The sequence below is a fragment of the Enhydra lutris genome, unplaced genomic scaffold, assembly GCF_002288905.1.
Source record: "Enhydra lutris kenyoni isolate GAN:26980312 unplaced genomic scaffold, ASM228890v2 scaffoldscaffold55, whole genome shotgun sequence".
Lineage (NCBI taxonomy): Eukaryota > Metazoa > Chordata > Mammalia > Carnivora > Mustelidae > Enhydra > Enhydra lutris.
The window spans coordinates 6,975,005-6,990,889 of NW_019154139.1; the positions used below are offsets into that span (position 1 = coordinate 6,975,005).

At 53.2% G+C, this 15,885-nt stretch overlaps 1 protein-coding gene across 1 annotated transcript; it reads right to left on the minus strand.

The window, feature by feature from the left end:
* Window positions 1–328: 328 nt before the first annotated feature.
* LOC111157454 (coiled-coil domain containing 134) lies at window positions 329–15,663 on the minus strand. Its single transcript, XM_022518864.1, has 7 exons — window positions 15,534–15,663; window positions 13,699–13,817; window positions 12,739–12,860; window positions 12,456–12,540; window positions 10,263–10,444; window positions 9,894–9,965; window positions 329–2,689 (listed from the first exon to the last, which is right to left on the minus strand). The coding sequence occupies exons 2-7, from the start codon at window positions 13,799–13,801 to the stop codon at window positions 2,564–2,566; spliced, it is 690 nt and encodes a 229-aa protein (XP_022374572.1). The 5' UTR covers window positions 13,802–13,817; window positions 15,534–15,663; the 3' UTR covers window positions 329–2,563.
* Window positions 15,664–15,885: the final 222 nt, after the last annotated feature.

Here is a 15,885-nt window from a genome sequence, read left to right on the forward strand (position 1 = left end):
AAACATGAGGACAGAGTGTTATCAGTGGCAAGAGGGCAAGTACCATCAGCTTTGGGGTCTCAGAGGATACAGCTCCCAAAAAGAAAAGAGCAGAGAGGAGAGACTAAGCTTAAAAAAAAATGCTTTGGGGGTACCTAGATGGCTCAGTCAGTTTAGCACCTGCCTTTGGCTCAGGTCATGATCTTGGGGTCCTGGGATGGAGTCCCTGCATCAGGGTCCCTGATCAGCGGGAAGTCTGCTTCTCCTCTGCCCCTCCCTCTGCTCATGCTCTTATGCTCTCTCAAAAAAAAAAAAAATATAAAAAAAAAAAAAAAAAAAAAAAGCTTCACTTAAGGGGCAGGTGAGGAAAGAGGAAGAATCAGGAAGAGACAGAGCAGACTCAGACTGAGGACAGAGAACCAGGACAGCATGGCAGCCCAGAAGCCTGGAAGGATCATCTCGAAGAGGTTCCAACAACATCTCTCTGGGAGCAGTGACAAGACAGCAAGAGGAAGATGTGGGGCTGGGATAAGGAGGGACAAAGGCTGTGGACCAGGGAGATTTTGCCCGTGGGGTCATCTAGTAATGTCTGGAGACTGCTACTAGCATCTGGTAGGCAGAAGCTAAGAATGCTACTAATATCCTTCAACACACAGAACACCCATCCTCATATACACTACGAAGAATTATCTGGCCAGAAATGTAAATAGTGCCACCGTTGAAAAACCCTGCCTCTGAGGATACAGGGGGCTGCCAGACCCTCCAGGGGGGCCTCAGATTAGACTTGGAAGCTCAGCAAACAGGAACAATATCCAAGAACACGCTGAAAACACCACTAAAGATGTCATTGTTGCCACCACTGGGCACCCCTGGCATTAGTCTAGTCTGGTCACTAGAACCAACCCATCCCCTGCCCCACTGCTCCCTCTGGTCGCAGCGGCCTTCACCTCCATCAGCACAACTCCCATGCAGGCTGGTACATCTGGTTGATGGCACATTGCCCACAGGACCCAACCCTGGTGCAAGGAAGAAGGACAAGTGCCCTGGGGCCTTTACACCTCCTGACAAGGAAGTGGGAAGGCTCTGCCTGCAGTTAAGACTTGAGGCAGAGTTTCCGGAACTAGTAACCACAACAATGGCATCAAAGGGAAAGAGAAAGGGAGAACAGAGTTGTTCCGTTTCTTTCTTTGAACGTGTCAGATGGGAAAACTTGGGCCCATCTGAGGATGGAGAGGAAGGAATTAACCAAGGTGGAGAGCCTAGAAGGAGAGGGGCGCCAGATGGGACAGAGGTGAAGATGGGTTAAGATGGCGCCCCTCTCTTTTGTTATGCCTACAGAGATGCTCAGCAAACCTAAAGGATGATAGAAAAACCATCAGAGAACATCTGTCCCTGAGAAGCTGGGCCCCAGCCTCAGAGAAGCAGTTTAGGGCAGGACAGAGGGTTCAGACATTGTCAAATTCATTTTGCTAATGAAGCCACAGCGCAGAGAAGGGCTGCGCCAGGGTCACTTAGCAAGTCTGAGGGGCTGAGACAAGACTCCTGTCTCTCTTGGACTCTGTCAGTGTTGGGGTGCTGGAGGGTTCTGGGATGGTCATGTGTCTCTCCCCTTTTAAGACACCGACCTAGCTTGGCAAGTCAGAGAGACTGAATTGGAATTCCCACCAGAGCCTCTCCTTCCTCTGCCTAGGAGGGACATGATTAAAGGGTAGCTGCCCATTCAGGGACTAATTCCCTGCTCTGTGTCCCCTGGTATCTGCCATGGGGAGCCCTCTGACCAATCCAGCCCGGAGCAGCCCAGCCATGACAAAGCACAGCCTCCTGCAGAGCTACAGCCTGTCCCCGACATCCCCTCCCCATAGCCCAAAGGCCTCCTAGACACATTGATTCTACCCTGCACCTGATTCTACCCTGCACCTGTTCATGGACGGTCCCCAATATCTGATGACAGAGATCATGTTGCTCTAAGGTCCCTGGCTAAACCCCGGGACGCTTCTTCATGAAGGACAGTGCTTTGAAGGGTAGAAGAGACCTAAGCCAAGCCCCTGCTTCACTGTTTTGCCAGGCCCCTGCCCCATGAAAGGGTTCCCAGCTCCCTGGGGCCCAAACCAGCATCCATTAGCCCAGAGGATTTGCTGGCTTTTACTGTGTCTTTGCAGAGGGCTGGAACCTGTGCCCGGCAGCTCAGTGCCACGGTGGGACCGGCAGCAGGCACGGCACTTCTACAAGTGGCTCAGAGCCCGATGCTGCTGCTTCCTCATGAAGGGCGGCAGCCAGCTGGCCAGTGGTCCTGACCCAAAGGGAGAGTCCAGCTCGGGATCCTTCCAGCCTCCCCCGGCATCTCGAGATGGTTTGATCTGCAGCATGGCATCCTCTGAAGAGCCTCCTGGCACCCTCTCCAGGGAGGCCTCTGGAAGGAAATCCAGCCCTCTGTGGCCCAGTCACTTCTGTTAGGGCGCAGAGCCGGCTCCACCGGGGCTGAGCAAACGCCACCTCCCTGTTCACATGGGCCAGCTCTCACCCAGTCGATGCCTCTGTCTCTTCCTCCAGACTGGTCTCCTCCGGAGCCCTGGGCTGCTCCCGGCTATAACTCCGACTGGGATCTTGAGATCCGTGGGCCCTTTCGGATCTCTTTCCGCTTCTCCTCTTTCTTCCTGCGTTTCTCCTCCTCCCTCAGGGCCTTCTGGAAAGGGTCGGTGCTAGAAATGAACTGAGAGAACAGAGCAGTCTGGTTTAGTCTACCAGCAGCGAAGAGTTTGCGCTGAGCCAGGCTGCCATGGGCTTGTGGCAGCAGGAAGATGGCCTAGACACAAACTCTGCCCTCCCAGAGCCTGCAGACAAGGAGACAGTTCAATGAGCCTGGGGAAAGCTGCTCAGAGGGTCTAACCAGGAGCTCCCCAAGCGGACAGGGTGAGGGAAAAAAAGGATGTTCCAGGCAGAGGGGCAGGTGCTGAGGTGTGAACCTACCTGGGGCTCCTCCTCTCGGGGTGAGGGGGCTGAGTGCCCCAGACAACCACAGACACCCCCTCCCCCACCACAGCCCTGAAAGGGGGAAGGCAGCCAGCGAGAGCAGGAGACCACAGACGTCCCACTGCTGGGGAACAAGCTGCAGAGAAGCCCAGGCAACAGGAGTACAGCCACAGGAAGCAGGCGCCAGACGTCACACTGGCAGAGCCTGGAAAGGGGGTGGAAAAGAAGATGGTAGTGCCCAGGCTCACGGCTTCCAGGGTGCATGGATGGTGGTCCTGGCAAGGAGAGAGGAAGCCAGGGCAAGCCAGGGTGGGAGGAGGACTTCAGTGGAGGCACTCTGCTCTCCCCAGACCTGCTCATCTGAAGCCCTGGCTTCTGTTAGGTGTGTCAGTTACCGCTCAAACCGGCATCTCCGTATCTAAAGGCCGCTAGGATGTCCCCGATGTGCCCCAGACTTGCCATGACTCCATCTCCCCAAAACCCAGTCCTCTTCCAGTGTCCCTGTCCTCACAAACAGCAGGGCTCCACACCCCCACCTCTCTCCTTCTGCACAGAGTCCTTGGCCAAGGCCCAGCTCATGGTACCTCCTAAGTTTCTCTCAAACTCATATGCTTCCCTCCATCTCTCCTATTGCTAACCCCATCGCCAGAGGACAGAGGCACTGACCAGACAACGTCCACGAGCTCCCACCTCCACACCCACCAACCCAGCTGCTTCTGTGCCCACGCTGCTCTTGGAGGCAAGGCCGACCCTTCTCCTGGGAGCCAGATCCTCTCCCCTGCCTTACTTGCTCCTGGCCCTGCACCATCAACTCCTCCCGGCTAACGCGCTGTCCCCATCAACACGCCTAGTCTCTCCCACCAGATGAAAACTTCCCCTGGAATCCACACCCCCTCCAGCTACTCTCCCACTGGTCTGTTCCCCTTGAAAAGAAAGCTCCTCGAAGGTAGTTAGCACTTGCTGTGCCCACCTCCTTGCCTCTCATTCTCTCGAATCTGATCTTTGTCCCGACCACTCCACCAAAACAGCTTGTATTAGGATCTCTAATGCTCCTGGCCATGGTCCTAAATCCAGGGGCCGGTTCTTAGGCCTCATGCTCCTCAGCCTTCCAGCAGATTCTATAAGCCGCTCACTCCCTCTTTGCTACGCTCTCCTCACGGGGTCTCCAGGAAACGATCCTCTCCTGGGTTGCTACTCTCACGCTGACTGTCATTCTGGGACTTCTTTGCTGGTTTCTCCCCGTCCTCCCACCTCTACCTGCAGGCACATCCCAGACCTCAGCCCTCTGGTCACTGCTCTATCTGCCCTGGGGTGATGGGACAGGACCTGTGCCGTGGCTCTCTGTACCTTCCTTCACAGCATGACTCGCATTTGTAGCCCGAGCTTCAACCCCCAATCTAGGGTCGAATTTCCAATCGCCTCCTTGACATCTTCATTCAGATGCTCACCAGGTCCAGAAACAAAGTTCTGATCTGCAATCCAGGCCTCAACCAGGTCCCACCACAGTCTGCCCATTTTAGAAAACAGCAGCCCCATCTTCCACGCGTGCAGGCCGAAAGGCTTCTAGTCCTTCTTAATGAGTCTCTCATGCCACATCTGCTTCCTTAGCAAATCTTATTGGCTCTGTCTTCTAAACAACCAGAATCTCGCCATCCTCACTGTTGTCACCCTGGTTTAAGCCACCGTTAACTCCCACATGCACAAGCACAGTAGCCTCATGAGTGTCCTTGTTCCCACCCTGGTCCCCTAAACTACTCCCCACACAACAGTCAGGCTGATCCCTTAAAGGGGGTTGGTCAGAGCCCATTACTCCACTCTCCATGTGTCTCAGAGGAAATGCCAAAGCCCCTGAGAAGAACCCCCCCTGCAAAGGGTCTTGTGATCTGGCCTACTCTGACCTTATCTTCTCACATCCTCCCCTCCCCCAAATAGGCTTCCAACTCAGGACCTTTGCACTTGCTGCTCTTTCACTTGGAATGTTCTTCCCCCAGACACACGGCTGGCTCCCTCGCCTTGTTCGGGTCTTTTCAGTAAGACCTTCTGCGTCTGAGTCACGTGAAGTAGCAATTATATCTCCACGGACCTTATCCCTGAATCCTTACCCATATTCCCCTGCTTTTTTTTCACCACCTACTATATTATATGTTGTTGTTGTTTTTTTAAACCTTTTATTTATTTGAGAGAGAGAGACAGTGAGAGAGAGCATGAGCGAGGATATATTATATGTTTTTATTGACTCTGTCCCAGGAGAGCAGGGCTAGTTGGTGGCTTCTCTAGTGGCTGGGATTTAGGATGCTCACGGAATGATAAATGCATGTGCTAGGCCTCTGAGCCTTTGTGCAACTAACTAGTCCCTCTGCCTGGAAGGTCCTCCCCAGGCTGGTCCACCCCTCAAGTCTTATTTATCCCAGAGTCTTATTTATCTCCACCGCCCACCTGCTGCAGCAGGGTCAGGTTCCCTGTTAGGGGTTCCACAGCTCACCATGCTTCCCTCCTCCCCTAGCGTGGCGATCACGCAAGATCAGGACTGTTTCCCTGCTGCCTTCCCCAACAGACCATAAGCACAGGAAGAGCAGGGAGAGGGCCAGCCCTGTCTGGACAGGGGCAGAGGGGTTGTTGCAGTGACGGGTACGTGAGCAGCAGGTGAGGATTCCCACAGTACTCCCTGGCATGGCAAGTGCATGCGGGGAGCTGCTGCTGCTGGGACAGGTCCACGCTGGAGGCCAAACAGTGAGTCAAAGCTTACGACCGTCCCCAGCCAATGACAAGTAAGGCACAGATGTTGCTGCTATGGTTATTTCCAAGCACAGCACACTAGGACATCTATCCTAGAACCCGTTCCCTCTGGTTCATGGTCTCACCCTCCTCCTGTGCCAGAGGCATTCATGACCTATGGGGCAAGGAGAGCTGGTGTCACAGCTATAAAGCTTCTCTGTGGGTGCCCTCTCTGGGAAAGGCAATCTGCCATGACCTTGAGTGTCCTTGCATATTCTTGCTGGGTATGCCCTGACTGTTCTTACACCGGCCATTTATCAGGGTTGCCACGGAAGCAGGCAAGCTCGAGGGACGTTACGTGATGGGGTGATAGCAGCAACCCTGGTAGGGAGACCCCCAATCTCCCATTCTGCTGCCTGAAGCAAAGCCACTGGTTCAAGGGGGCCCTTGACTCAGAGGTTCCCCTAAATACTCATGCTGGGTCCACTGATCGTTCACCTAAATTAAGAGCTAATAGTGCCGTCCAGAAGAGTTAACATAGCGGGCCTCACCGCTAGTCTTCGAAAGGACTGCTTCTAAGGTGGGACCTTGGCTAGTGTCTGGAAACTTGGATTTGGCTGGGGAGGCTCCCACCGCCCTAATTAATGAGTGGCTCACTGAGCCTACTTTGTAAACAATGTGGTTTATGCTGAACACCTGCTTTCCTCCTGGGAGTCTGGAATTCTGGAATGCACTGGGCAGAGGTTGCTTAAGTGACCAGCTCCCAATAAAAACTCTGGGCACTGAGTCTTTTTTATTTTTTCTTTAAAGATTTTATTTATTTATTTGAAAGAGAGAGAGCACAAGCAGGGGGGAGCAGCAGAGGGAGAAGGAGAAGCTCCTTGCTCCCTGCTGAGCAAGGAGCCCTACACTGGGCTTAATCCCAGGACCCTGGAATCATGACCTGAGCCAAACACAGAAGCTTAACTGACTGAACCACCCAGGCACCCCGAGCTGAGTCTTTAATGAGCCTCCCTGACAGACAATTTCTCACGTGTCACACATATGCTCCTGGGGAACTCCACTGGGAGAGGGCTCGTGGAGGCTGGCACCTGGTTTCCCTCAAACTTCACCCTATGAGTCTTTTCCCTCTCCCGATTTTGCATTGTATCCTTTCGCTGTAATAAATTATAGCCACGAGCACAACCACACACTCAGTCCTCATCAAACCTGGGGATGCTTTCAGGAACCCTAGACACCGGTATCTACTGGCCATCCAGTCCCAGTGACAATGCTGGAAGACTAACTGCCATCAGGGCCGGTCAGATATTGATCCAAATTTGAAGCCACCACCCTCGCTTAGACGACACTCTGAACACCACGCACAGTGTATTCCTACCGACTGTCATTAGCGTCCTAGTAGTCTGGCCTGCCACTTAGAAGACAACAGACGGGCAGATCAAAGACAACCATTCCTCTCTGGGGCCACAAACCATGGAAACAAACTGTGGTGGATGGTTTAACAGTCCAGCTCAGTTGGTCAGATGTCCATCCTAAGGCCCACTCTCTGATGAGACCAACCAGAATGAAAACACTGAGCAAGACTCCGCTGCCCAGTTGTACTGGATTGTGCTGGAAGCGGCAGCAAATCTGCCGCTGTGGACGGGCACAGGGCAGGGGGCTCTGTATTTCTGGCTTTACTACCTAGAGGTGCTGGTCGGGAAGGCAGGACCTGAGATCATTAGGATAACGACCACTCGGTTGAGTATGCTCCCTCCAAGACCCTCTACGGTGGCCCATGTGGCCCAAGATGGAAGATACAATGTGTCTCTGATTGTTTTGTAAAAATGCCCTTGTCCCATTCATAGCTGACCCTTCTAAATAAAACAAAGGTCCAGGTGAGAGTAGCAGATGACTGGAAAAAAAGTGGAATTACAGGTCCTGGGATGTGACACCCTGATTTTGTGGCAACAATCTTAGCATCTGGGGAGGGAACAATTACTCCTCTTGGTCTCTTAGATCCAGCACCGCCATCTGGCAAACAACCCTACGTTCTGCCCAAGCTGAGAGGCATCTGCAGCTGACAATCTAGTCAGCTGTTGGGTGTCTCACTCTCAACACTGTGATAGGAAAACTCACAGGGACATGGTCAGTAATGAACTACTCTAATGCGCCTGCCTGATGCCATCAAAGGCAACTCCCAAAGGGACCCTGTGCAGAAACGCTCAGCAGCACAGCCTGTTTTAATCTGACAGATACAAATGCATCTGCTTCTCCTGACGCCTGAGTGACCTTCCATTATGCCAAGTAGGGCAACTGAGGCTGCAGCTCCGTAGGGACGTTGCCCTCGGGGCTCAGACCAATAATATAATGGTGACTCAAATCAAGTAGTAACGTGTGGGAGACAGTGGACCATGAAATGTCTCTTTACTGGGGCGCTTGGGTGGCTCAGTCGGTTAAGGAACCAACTCTCGATTTCCGCTTAGGACATGATCTCAGGGGTGTGAGATGGAGCCCAGAGCCCCATGTCAGGCTCCATGCTGGGTGTGGAGCCTCCTCAAGATTCTCTCTCTCTCGGGGCGCCTGGGTGGCTCAGTGGGTTAAGCTCCTTCCTTCGGCTCAGGTCATGACCTCAGGGTCCTGGGATCGAGCCCCGCGTTGGGCTCTCTGCTCAGCAGGGAGCCTGCTTCCATGCCCTCTCTCTCTGCCTGCCACTCTGCCTATTTGTGATCTCTGTCAAAAAAATAAATAAAATCTTAAAAAAAAAAAAAAAAAAGATTCTCTCTCTCTCTCCCTCTGCCCACCCCGCCCCCTGCCCACTAGCACAAGCATGTGCACACACTCTAAAATAAAGAAAAAAAGAATGTCCCTTTACTGGGGACAAGGACTGCTCTGGGTCCATCTACTGCTCCCTGTAATTACTGACAATAACATCAGAGATCAGCAGGTCAGTCTAAACTCTTGCGTGGATGGTAACGGGTAACTGACTGGCCTCAGACCACATTCTGATTATCTAAGGTAAGCCCCACTGGCCCGCTCAGGACTTCTCATAGCTGGCTGAGTCTGCGACACTGGGGGGTTGAGATCAACACAGTAGACTGGCTTCATCCCGCTGCTTAGTGTCCTGCTGATGGCAGCCTTAACCAAATGGCAGTATGCGACAAACTGAACATATGTGATGCTAGCCTCTACCTACGAGATCAACCAGAACTGAACCGCATGGTCATGCGGAAATTTAAGGTAAGCCAAGAGGGCTGAGGGGTGAACTATGGGGGAGGCAATCAACCAAGGCCCTGAGCATCCCTGCATATTCTCACTGGGTTCCCCAAGAAAGCAGAGCCCTGATCACTCGGTCTGGGCCTTCTGTCAGGACGGCTTGCAGAGAACAACCTGGAAGGGTGACATGATGACTTCCCCCAAAGAGCAGGTCTGCTTCTATTCATTCTGAAGGCCGTGACCCTGAATATCCCAAACTCGGTATTCTTCAGCTTCATGCAAACCCACCGCATGCACGGTATCTGCCTGGGCCCCTGGGTCACCCCTGGGTGACTTGGGAAACAAGGGGAACCCACATGACCAGGCCAACAGTCTACATATTGCTTTTGCCGCAATGAACTCTGATGTCTCTGACCTGTCAGCATCCATGAAGCAGGAGCAGCTAAAATCCTAGACCCTCATGGACCCTGACACTCCTTCCTGCACCAGAGGAGAGCCTGTGATTTGACAAGTCCAGTCCTCCAGCCTTTCCTGCCCTTGCTGCCCTGCCCTGTCACCTCTGATTCCCTCCTCCCGCTATGTGTCCCCATCTGTGACCCCACCCTGCAGCCTGCAGCCCTCGGAGCCCACCTCAGCCCCCTAGGATGAAAGCATATGCAGGAATGTGAGACAGAAGCCAGGCTGAGCACTGAGAGGCTCAAGGGCAGAGAAACAGGGCCTGACCTCCCCGGTGTCCACTTGATGTTGGATGCCTAGTGTACATAGGGATGGTGTGTTCACAGTTTCTGACTGCCCCCCACAGTTGGGGTCCATACCCCATGAAAAGATAGGGAGCCTGACGCTAGGACAGGAGCAGCAGCTTGCCCAAAGGTACCAAGGAACGAGTGATGGTACGTGCATCCAGACCCAAACATGTCTGGCTCCAAGTCGAAAGCCCTCATGCTCCATTCAAGGTGCCCCAGCCCCTACATGACCTGGCTGCCCATGACCCCGCAGAGGCAGAGTAGACATGACCATTGGTTCCAGCAGCTTACCTCTGGGCGGTCTACTTTAAATGGGTTCTGGAAGTCAGAGTCTTTCTCGCTGATCCCCAGCTCCTGGGCCATCTGTGGATGAGGAAGAGTTAGTCATCCTCTGCCTTCTCCTGACTCCTTATCCATGGCCACTCCCTCCACGGTGGGACCCAGGCCCAAGGCTTAGGCAGATGTGGAACAGATGATGACCCCTAGGGACCCAGGTCAGCATAGAACCCCTTGAGACGGGATCTCAGGGTGCCCTGAGCCTCATCACAGAAAACACGACCCGGGACTGACATTCGCGCGCCACTGAAGGCAGATGCGAGGTTCGCGGTACACCACCAGGCAGAGGGCCCCTGCACCTCCTCTGCCGCAGCCAGTCCTTACCAGGCTAAGGATGGGCGCGTGGGGGCCCTGGTCAAAAACGCCCGACTGGTTGCAGAAGCTGATGCCCCAGCGGATGAGGAGGTTCCAGTTGGAATTGTGGTCAAAGTAGTGGTGCACAATCCTCGGGAAGCGCAGCACCACATCACCGAAGAAGGCCGTGTTCTCCACTACTTGCGAGAAAGCTGGCGAGAGGATCCTGATGAGTGGCCTGGGCAGACGTCCTTCTCCTGCCTGCCTGGCCACCCCAGCCACCCCTCAGAGAACCGAAGCCCACTAAGCCTACTCATCAGAGAAGGGAACTGTGCCCGCTCTCTGCAGGGGCTGACCACGTGTGCAGTGCCTGCTAACGGCTTTATGTCCAACAGTGACCACGAGGTCACTGAATCCTCAACACTACCTCCAGGGAGATGTGGCTGCTGTTCCCTCTGTACACGGGAAACTGAGGCTCAAATGGTGGGTGAGTGGCAAAGCTGGGCTGCAAACCCAGGTCTGACTCCAAGGGCCATGCTCTGTCCCCTGTAACTCATTTGTTGTGGGGACCAGAGAGGTGGGTGCCATTTTGCACATGAAGACCCATGTGTCATGTGAAGCTTGGCTGGGTCTGACTTCCCCCACTTGGTCTCCAAATACCCAGAGCCAGGCCCCAGTGTTAACACAACTGCACTGCATGTGAAGGGCAGGTCTACTAGGATCACTGGGGAACACATGAGGGGCTTTTTGCTCTTTTTTTTAAATCTTCCCAATTTTATATTATTTTTATTTTTTAAAAAGATTTTTATTTATTTGAGAGAGAGAGAGAGAGAGAGAAAGAGAGCATGCATGCAAATGAGCTCAGGGTACAGGCAGAGGGAGGAGAAGCGGACTCCCCACTGAGCACGGAGCCCGATGCGGACTCAATCCTAGGACCCTGAGATCATGACCTAGGCCCAAGGCAGATGCTTAACCATCTGAGCCAACTAGGCGCCCCTTTATTTTATTCCAAATGCCTCTTGAGATTTATATTAAAATAACTTTAGACTTCCATCATACATCATAAAATTCCTACACTTGGCTTCCCCTAATGTCATCATCTTACGTAACCATTGTACAGCTATCTAAACAAGGGAATTAACATCAATACTAATCATTAGACCTTATCTGAATTTCACCAGTTTTCCCACTAATGTCCTTCCTCTTGTCAACAGATCAGTTCAGACAAAGTTAGTGCGTCCATCATGGCGGAAGGTCCCCCCCACCTAGGCTACCATGAAATAGAACACTCCCAGGCCCGCTGAAGTTCCTGTTTGAGCCATCCCTGCAGATAAGGCCCAAGCAGCTCTCACCAGCATCAGCCAGGACACACAGAGAGATAAGCAGACTCCTCCAAAGATATGCCAGGTTGGGTCCAGGTTTCTGGTGAACAGAAACCTCTGGGTTTCAGAACAGCCTTAAACCTCAAAGAACTCAGGAGTTAGCTTGGTTTACAGGTTTACAAGAGCAAATCCCTTGTTCTCTTTTTATCTGGAAAACAGGGGCAATAGTACCTTCCTCAGAGTTAGAGCGGAGACTCGAGATGGTGTTTATAAAGTGCCCACCATTTGATATATAAATGCTATTTCCATCTTCTCTCAGACAGTGTAATCTAACAAGTTTTATTATTAGATTATGACCGGTTAACACGGGGGAGGGGGAATTACCCCAGGAGAACAATTCTTAGAAGAGGGGATGAAGGGACACAGGACATTATTTTACTTATCTATTCTTCCCATCCTGTCTCAAAAAGGATTTAAGGGAGTTGGGGCTTTCAAACAGTAGTAAAGAGCACTCTGAATTGCCCCCACTGGCCATTCTCTTCAATAGAATTTAGGTTTTTTCTCCTATAAACAGGAACAACCCTTGCCTTCCCTACTGCAAGGGTCAGGATGGTAGAAAAGGCAAGAATCCCTGAGGTGGGGTCATAGGCAGAGGCTTCTCCCTGTTTCCCTTGCCCCCAGCACAAGACAGTACAAAGAACTATATCCAGAAACTGGCTCTGAAGCCCAGAAATGACCAGAGAAATATGGTTTAAGTATCCATACACCCAAGGGGACCCCTTGGAAGGTGTTCTAAGCAGATACTTCCAGAGAAAAAAAGCGTGAGAATAGGAGGGAAGGAGCAGCTAGAGAAGGTCAAGGTGGTGGGGAGGAGGGAGGAGTAAGATTGGGAAGACCATACCATCCTTCAGTTTCTCGTCCTGGGGGAAGGGCCCATCTGGGAGCACATCTGCAGCAATGAGCACTGTCCGCGAGTCCTCCAGCACCTGAGGGAACCCCACCCAGGCTGAGTGGCTTTGCAGAGCCCTTCACACATGGCCCTATTTATTTAAACCCTATTTCAAATCTTTTATGCATGTAGTCCCCCTTCACTGAACACCATGCCCTTAGGGAACTCCTACCCATCCTTCAGTGCCCAGATCAAAGACTGGGCCTGCTGTGAGCTGCCCCATGCCCACACGCACCTTAAAGAGCCCCTTGAGCATGACGTCAAGAATCTTGTACTGCTGGTGGACATCGTTTAGCTGTGCCAGGTTTTTTAGTGCCAACAGCTGTTCTCGCCGTTTCACCTCAAACATCTTCTTGTCTGAGCAGCATGAAGTTAAGGGGCTGGCACCCATACTCCTGCCTGGATGATCCAGCGGTCCCCGTCCAGAGGCCCCATTCCCGACCGGAAAGTGTCTGCAAGGGCCGGAGATGCCCACGGCTGAGACACCCCCCTTGTCCCCCACCGCCAGGGAAGAGACAAACTGGGAGGCATAGGCATCCATTTCATGTAAGATTCTATATCTGACACCCTGAACACAACCCTTACGACCTGGCTCCCCGCCACCCTCCCCATGGTCTTCCTGTCACCTGCTGCAACCATTCACTATTTCCAGAACCTCCTCTCTGCTTACACTCTACACTTCACCTGGGATGCCACTGCCCCCAACCCCTCCATGAGTTTGTACTCTCAAGACCCAGTTCAAAAGCCACACCACGTTTCTCCCTGCCCCCCTCCCCAACCATGGTTCATAAAAGTACTGACTGAAGAGAAGAGAGTGAGGTCTGTGAGTTCTTCAAAGCCAAGAACTGACTGGTCCTGACTCTTCTTTGTGTCTCTGAGGTCTGGCCCCAGAGCAGGTAGCTGAGGATGCCAGGGCCTAAGTCTCCACCTAGGGTCTCCCCCATAAGATGCAAAGCACACGCACAATCCTCAGAAGAAGTATGCCTTGCCTTTTCCATTCAACATATGGGGAAACTGAGGTTTAGAAGAGAATTGACTCGATCAAGTGTTGGTTAGAACACCTCAACTTTTCTTCCGTTCCCATAGACTGGGTCTGCTCCAACCCTGAAATCCAAGCGTTTGTGGGTCCAGAAAGACTGTTTATAGACAACCTCAGAAAGAGCTTATTAACACTACCTCCCATGGCAAAGGATACAGATCTCCAGGCTCGGGTCCAGGGAGGTCTTCAGGGTGCCTGTGACTCCCGTCCCAGACAGCAGCAGGACAAAGAGGAAGGCCAGGAACTGAAGAAGATCCATATCCAAGATCCTAGGACTAGGAAAGTAACCCAGAGAGAGGTAAGATCCAGAGCTTGGTTTTATAAAATAAAGAGTACAGGTGAACAGCAACTTCCTGACATGCCATGGCCTCCAGATACCAGGAACCCAGCTTTGGGAAGCCCTGGAGCATTAGTCTCAGCCCAGGGCCTGTGACCACCAGACACTCCATAAACACTGTGGGATGGTAGGAGGGATATACAGATATACAGATACTATTGGCAACTTAGGAACGCTTAAGGCACAGGGGTCAGTGTCTAGAGCTCTGGGCTGGAGCCCTGGCTCAGCGTCTGACTGTGGGCCCAGGGGCAAATTGCTCAGCCTGAGCCTCAGCTTTTTCACCTGTAAAACAGAGGTTTCTCCCTACTGTAGGGAGAAAGGACTGGGTGAGGCATTGTGCCTGGGGAAGGGGGGTCCGGTCATTATCATTCCCTTTCACTATACCCCATCCTGGGCCCCAGGAAGATGTCCGGTTACGGAAGCCCAGGCAGTCAGAGGAGATGTGAAAACTTTCAGTTTCCCTCCCTCTCTGACTTCTGTCATCAAAACAGAAAGGGGCCACCTGTTGGCTCTGTCAGTGGGCATGCAACTCTTGATCTTGAGGCTGTAAGTTCAAGCCCCACACTGGGTATAGAGATTACTTAAAAATAAATTCTTAAAAAAAAAGAATGGAAGAAGGAATTTGGGGCAGGAAAGGAGGGTGCACAGTCTTGGGTAAGAAGGCTGCCTGCCACTCACTCACTGTGGAACCACAGGCACCACAAGCCACACCTGCTCCTACTCAAGCACTATTCCCTAACTAATTTTTAAATTCCACATTCAAGGCACTGTTTGAGACCTGGGAATACACTGGTGTCTAAGACAAACAAAAATTACTGCATTCATGGTACTTGTGTCCCCAGTAGGGGAAAGAGACAATCAATAAACCTGTAAAACAAGCACAAAAGGGTAAGGGAGCTGACAGGGTGGAATATGAAACACAGTGGTCAGGTGACAGCTGCCCAATTTTACCAATGTGGAATCCAAGGCACAGAAAAGTGAAGTGATTGTCCAAAGACACTCAGCTATTCCCAGGCTAATGAGATTCTAGATAAGCAAAGGCTACCTCAAAGCCGCCACTGTACTAGCAGGACAGCTGCTCCAGGGGAAAGACGCTCAGTGATTGACAGAGCCTGCAGAGGTCATTCAGAGAACCGTCCCGGCGCCTGAGGATGAGACAACTGAAGCTTCCAGGGCGGGAAGGAGTAGTCCAAGTTCGCCCAGGACCACCTGCCTTCCAACGTCACGCTCTAGACTCAAGAGAACGACCCGGGCGGGCTAGGGCAGAACTTGAAGCCAGGGGGAATCAGACAGCCGGTGACGACCGAAGCAGGAGAGAAGCGGGAAAGGGAAACCGAAAAAGCAGACCGCGTGGAGGCGGACCCTGCCTCTCAATCCCGCTCCCCGCCCCGTGCATTCCCAGCGCTCTTCCCGGCTGGGTACGAGGCTCTGAACCCATTCTGTAAGGGGGACATGGCGGTAGCGGGCTCGCGGACCCGGCTTGCTGACCGGAGCCTTTGGGGCTCCCAGAAGGGACAACGAGTCCTTCCGACGATAAGAGTCCGGGGCCGCGAATCCCATCCGCTAGCCCCAGCAGCAGGTTCGGGGGCCCTTGGTCCCTGCCCCCCAGCCCCACTAGGAGCCCGCCCTCCCTGGACCCCCCCGCCCCACCTACCAGGCAGGTCAGTGGGGTCAGAGGCGTGCGGATAGGACGTTGGTGTGCAGCCCGGCTCTGGGGTCCACGGGGCGAACTACAGAGGCGCGGAACCTCACAGTAGGCGCCAACAGCGGCGCAGGAACCTCCGAGCGCGCCCCCGCCAATGAGCGCGGGCCGCGACGGCCGCTCCGCTGACCTCACTTCCGGCCCCGCCCCGCCCGGACCCCAGCGCGGCAAACCCGAGTCTTGTCCCGCCCACCTTGTGACCGGGTAGCGACTGTCGCCCTGTCACGGTCGGATTGGAGAAAGTTAAGCCTGCGTGGGGTCTGGGTCCGACTCAAAGGGCGCGCCAGCGGACTGGGACCCTGAC

Bases quoted from the DNA above. Each gene is read 5' to 3' on its own strand.
- LOC111157454 (XM_022518864.1), bottom strand. From the start codon at position 13,801: ATGGATCTTCTTCAGTTCCTGGCCTTCCTCTTTGTCCTGCTGCTGTCT. The intron at 12,861-13,698 runs GTATCCTTTGCC...CATGCTGCTCAG, and splicing joins GGACCCGAGCCTGGAGATCT to ACAAGAAGATGTTTGAGGTG. The intron at 10,445-12,455 runs GTATGGTCTTCC...TCCTCTCGCCAG, and splicing joins GGACGAGAAACTGAAGGATG to CTTTCTCGCAAGTAGTGGAG.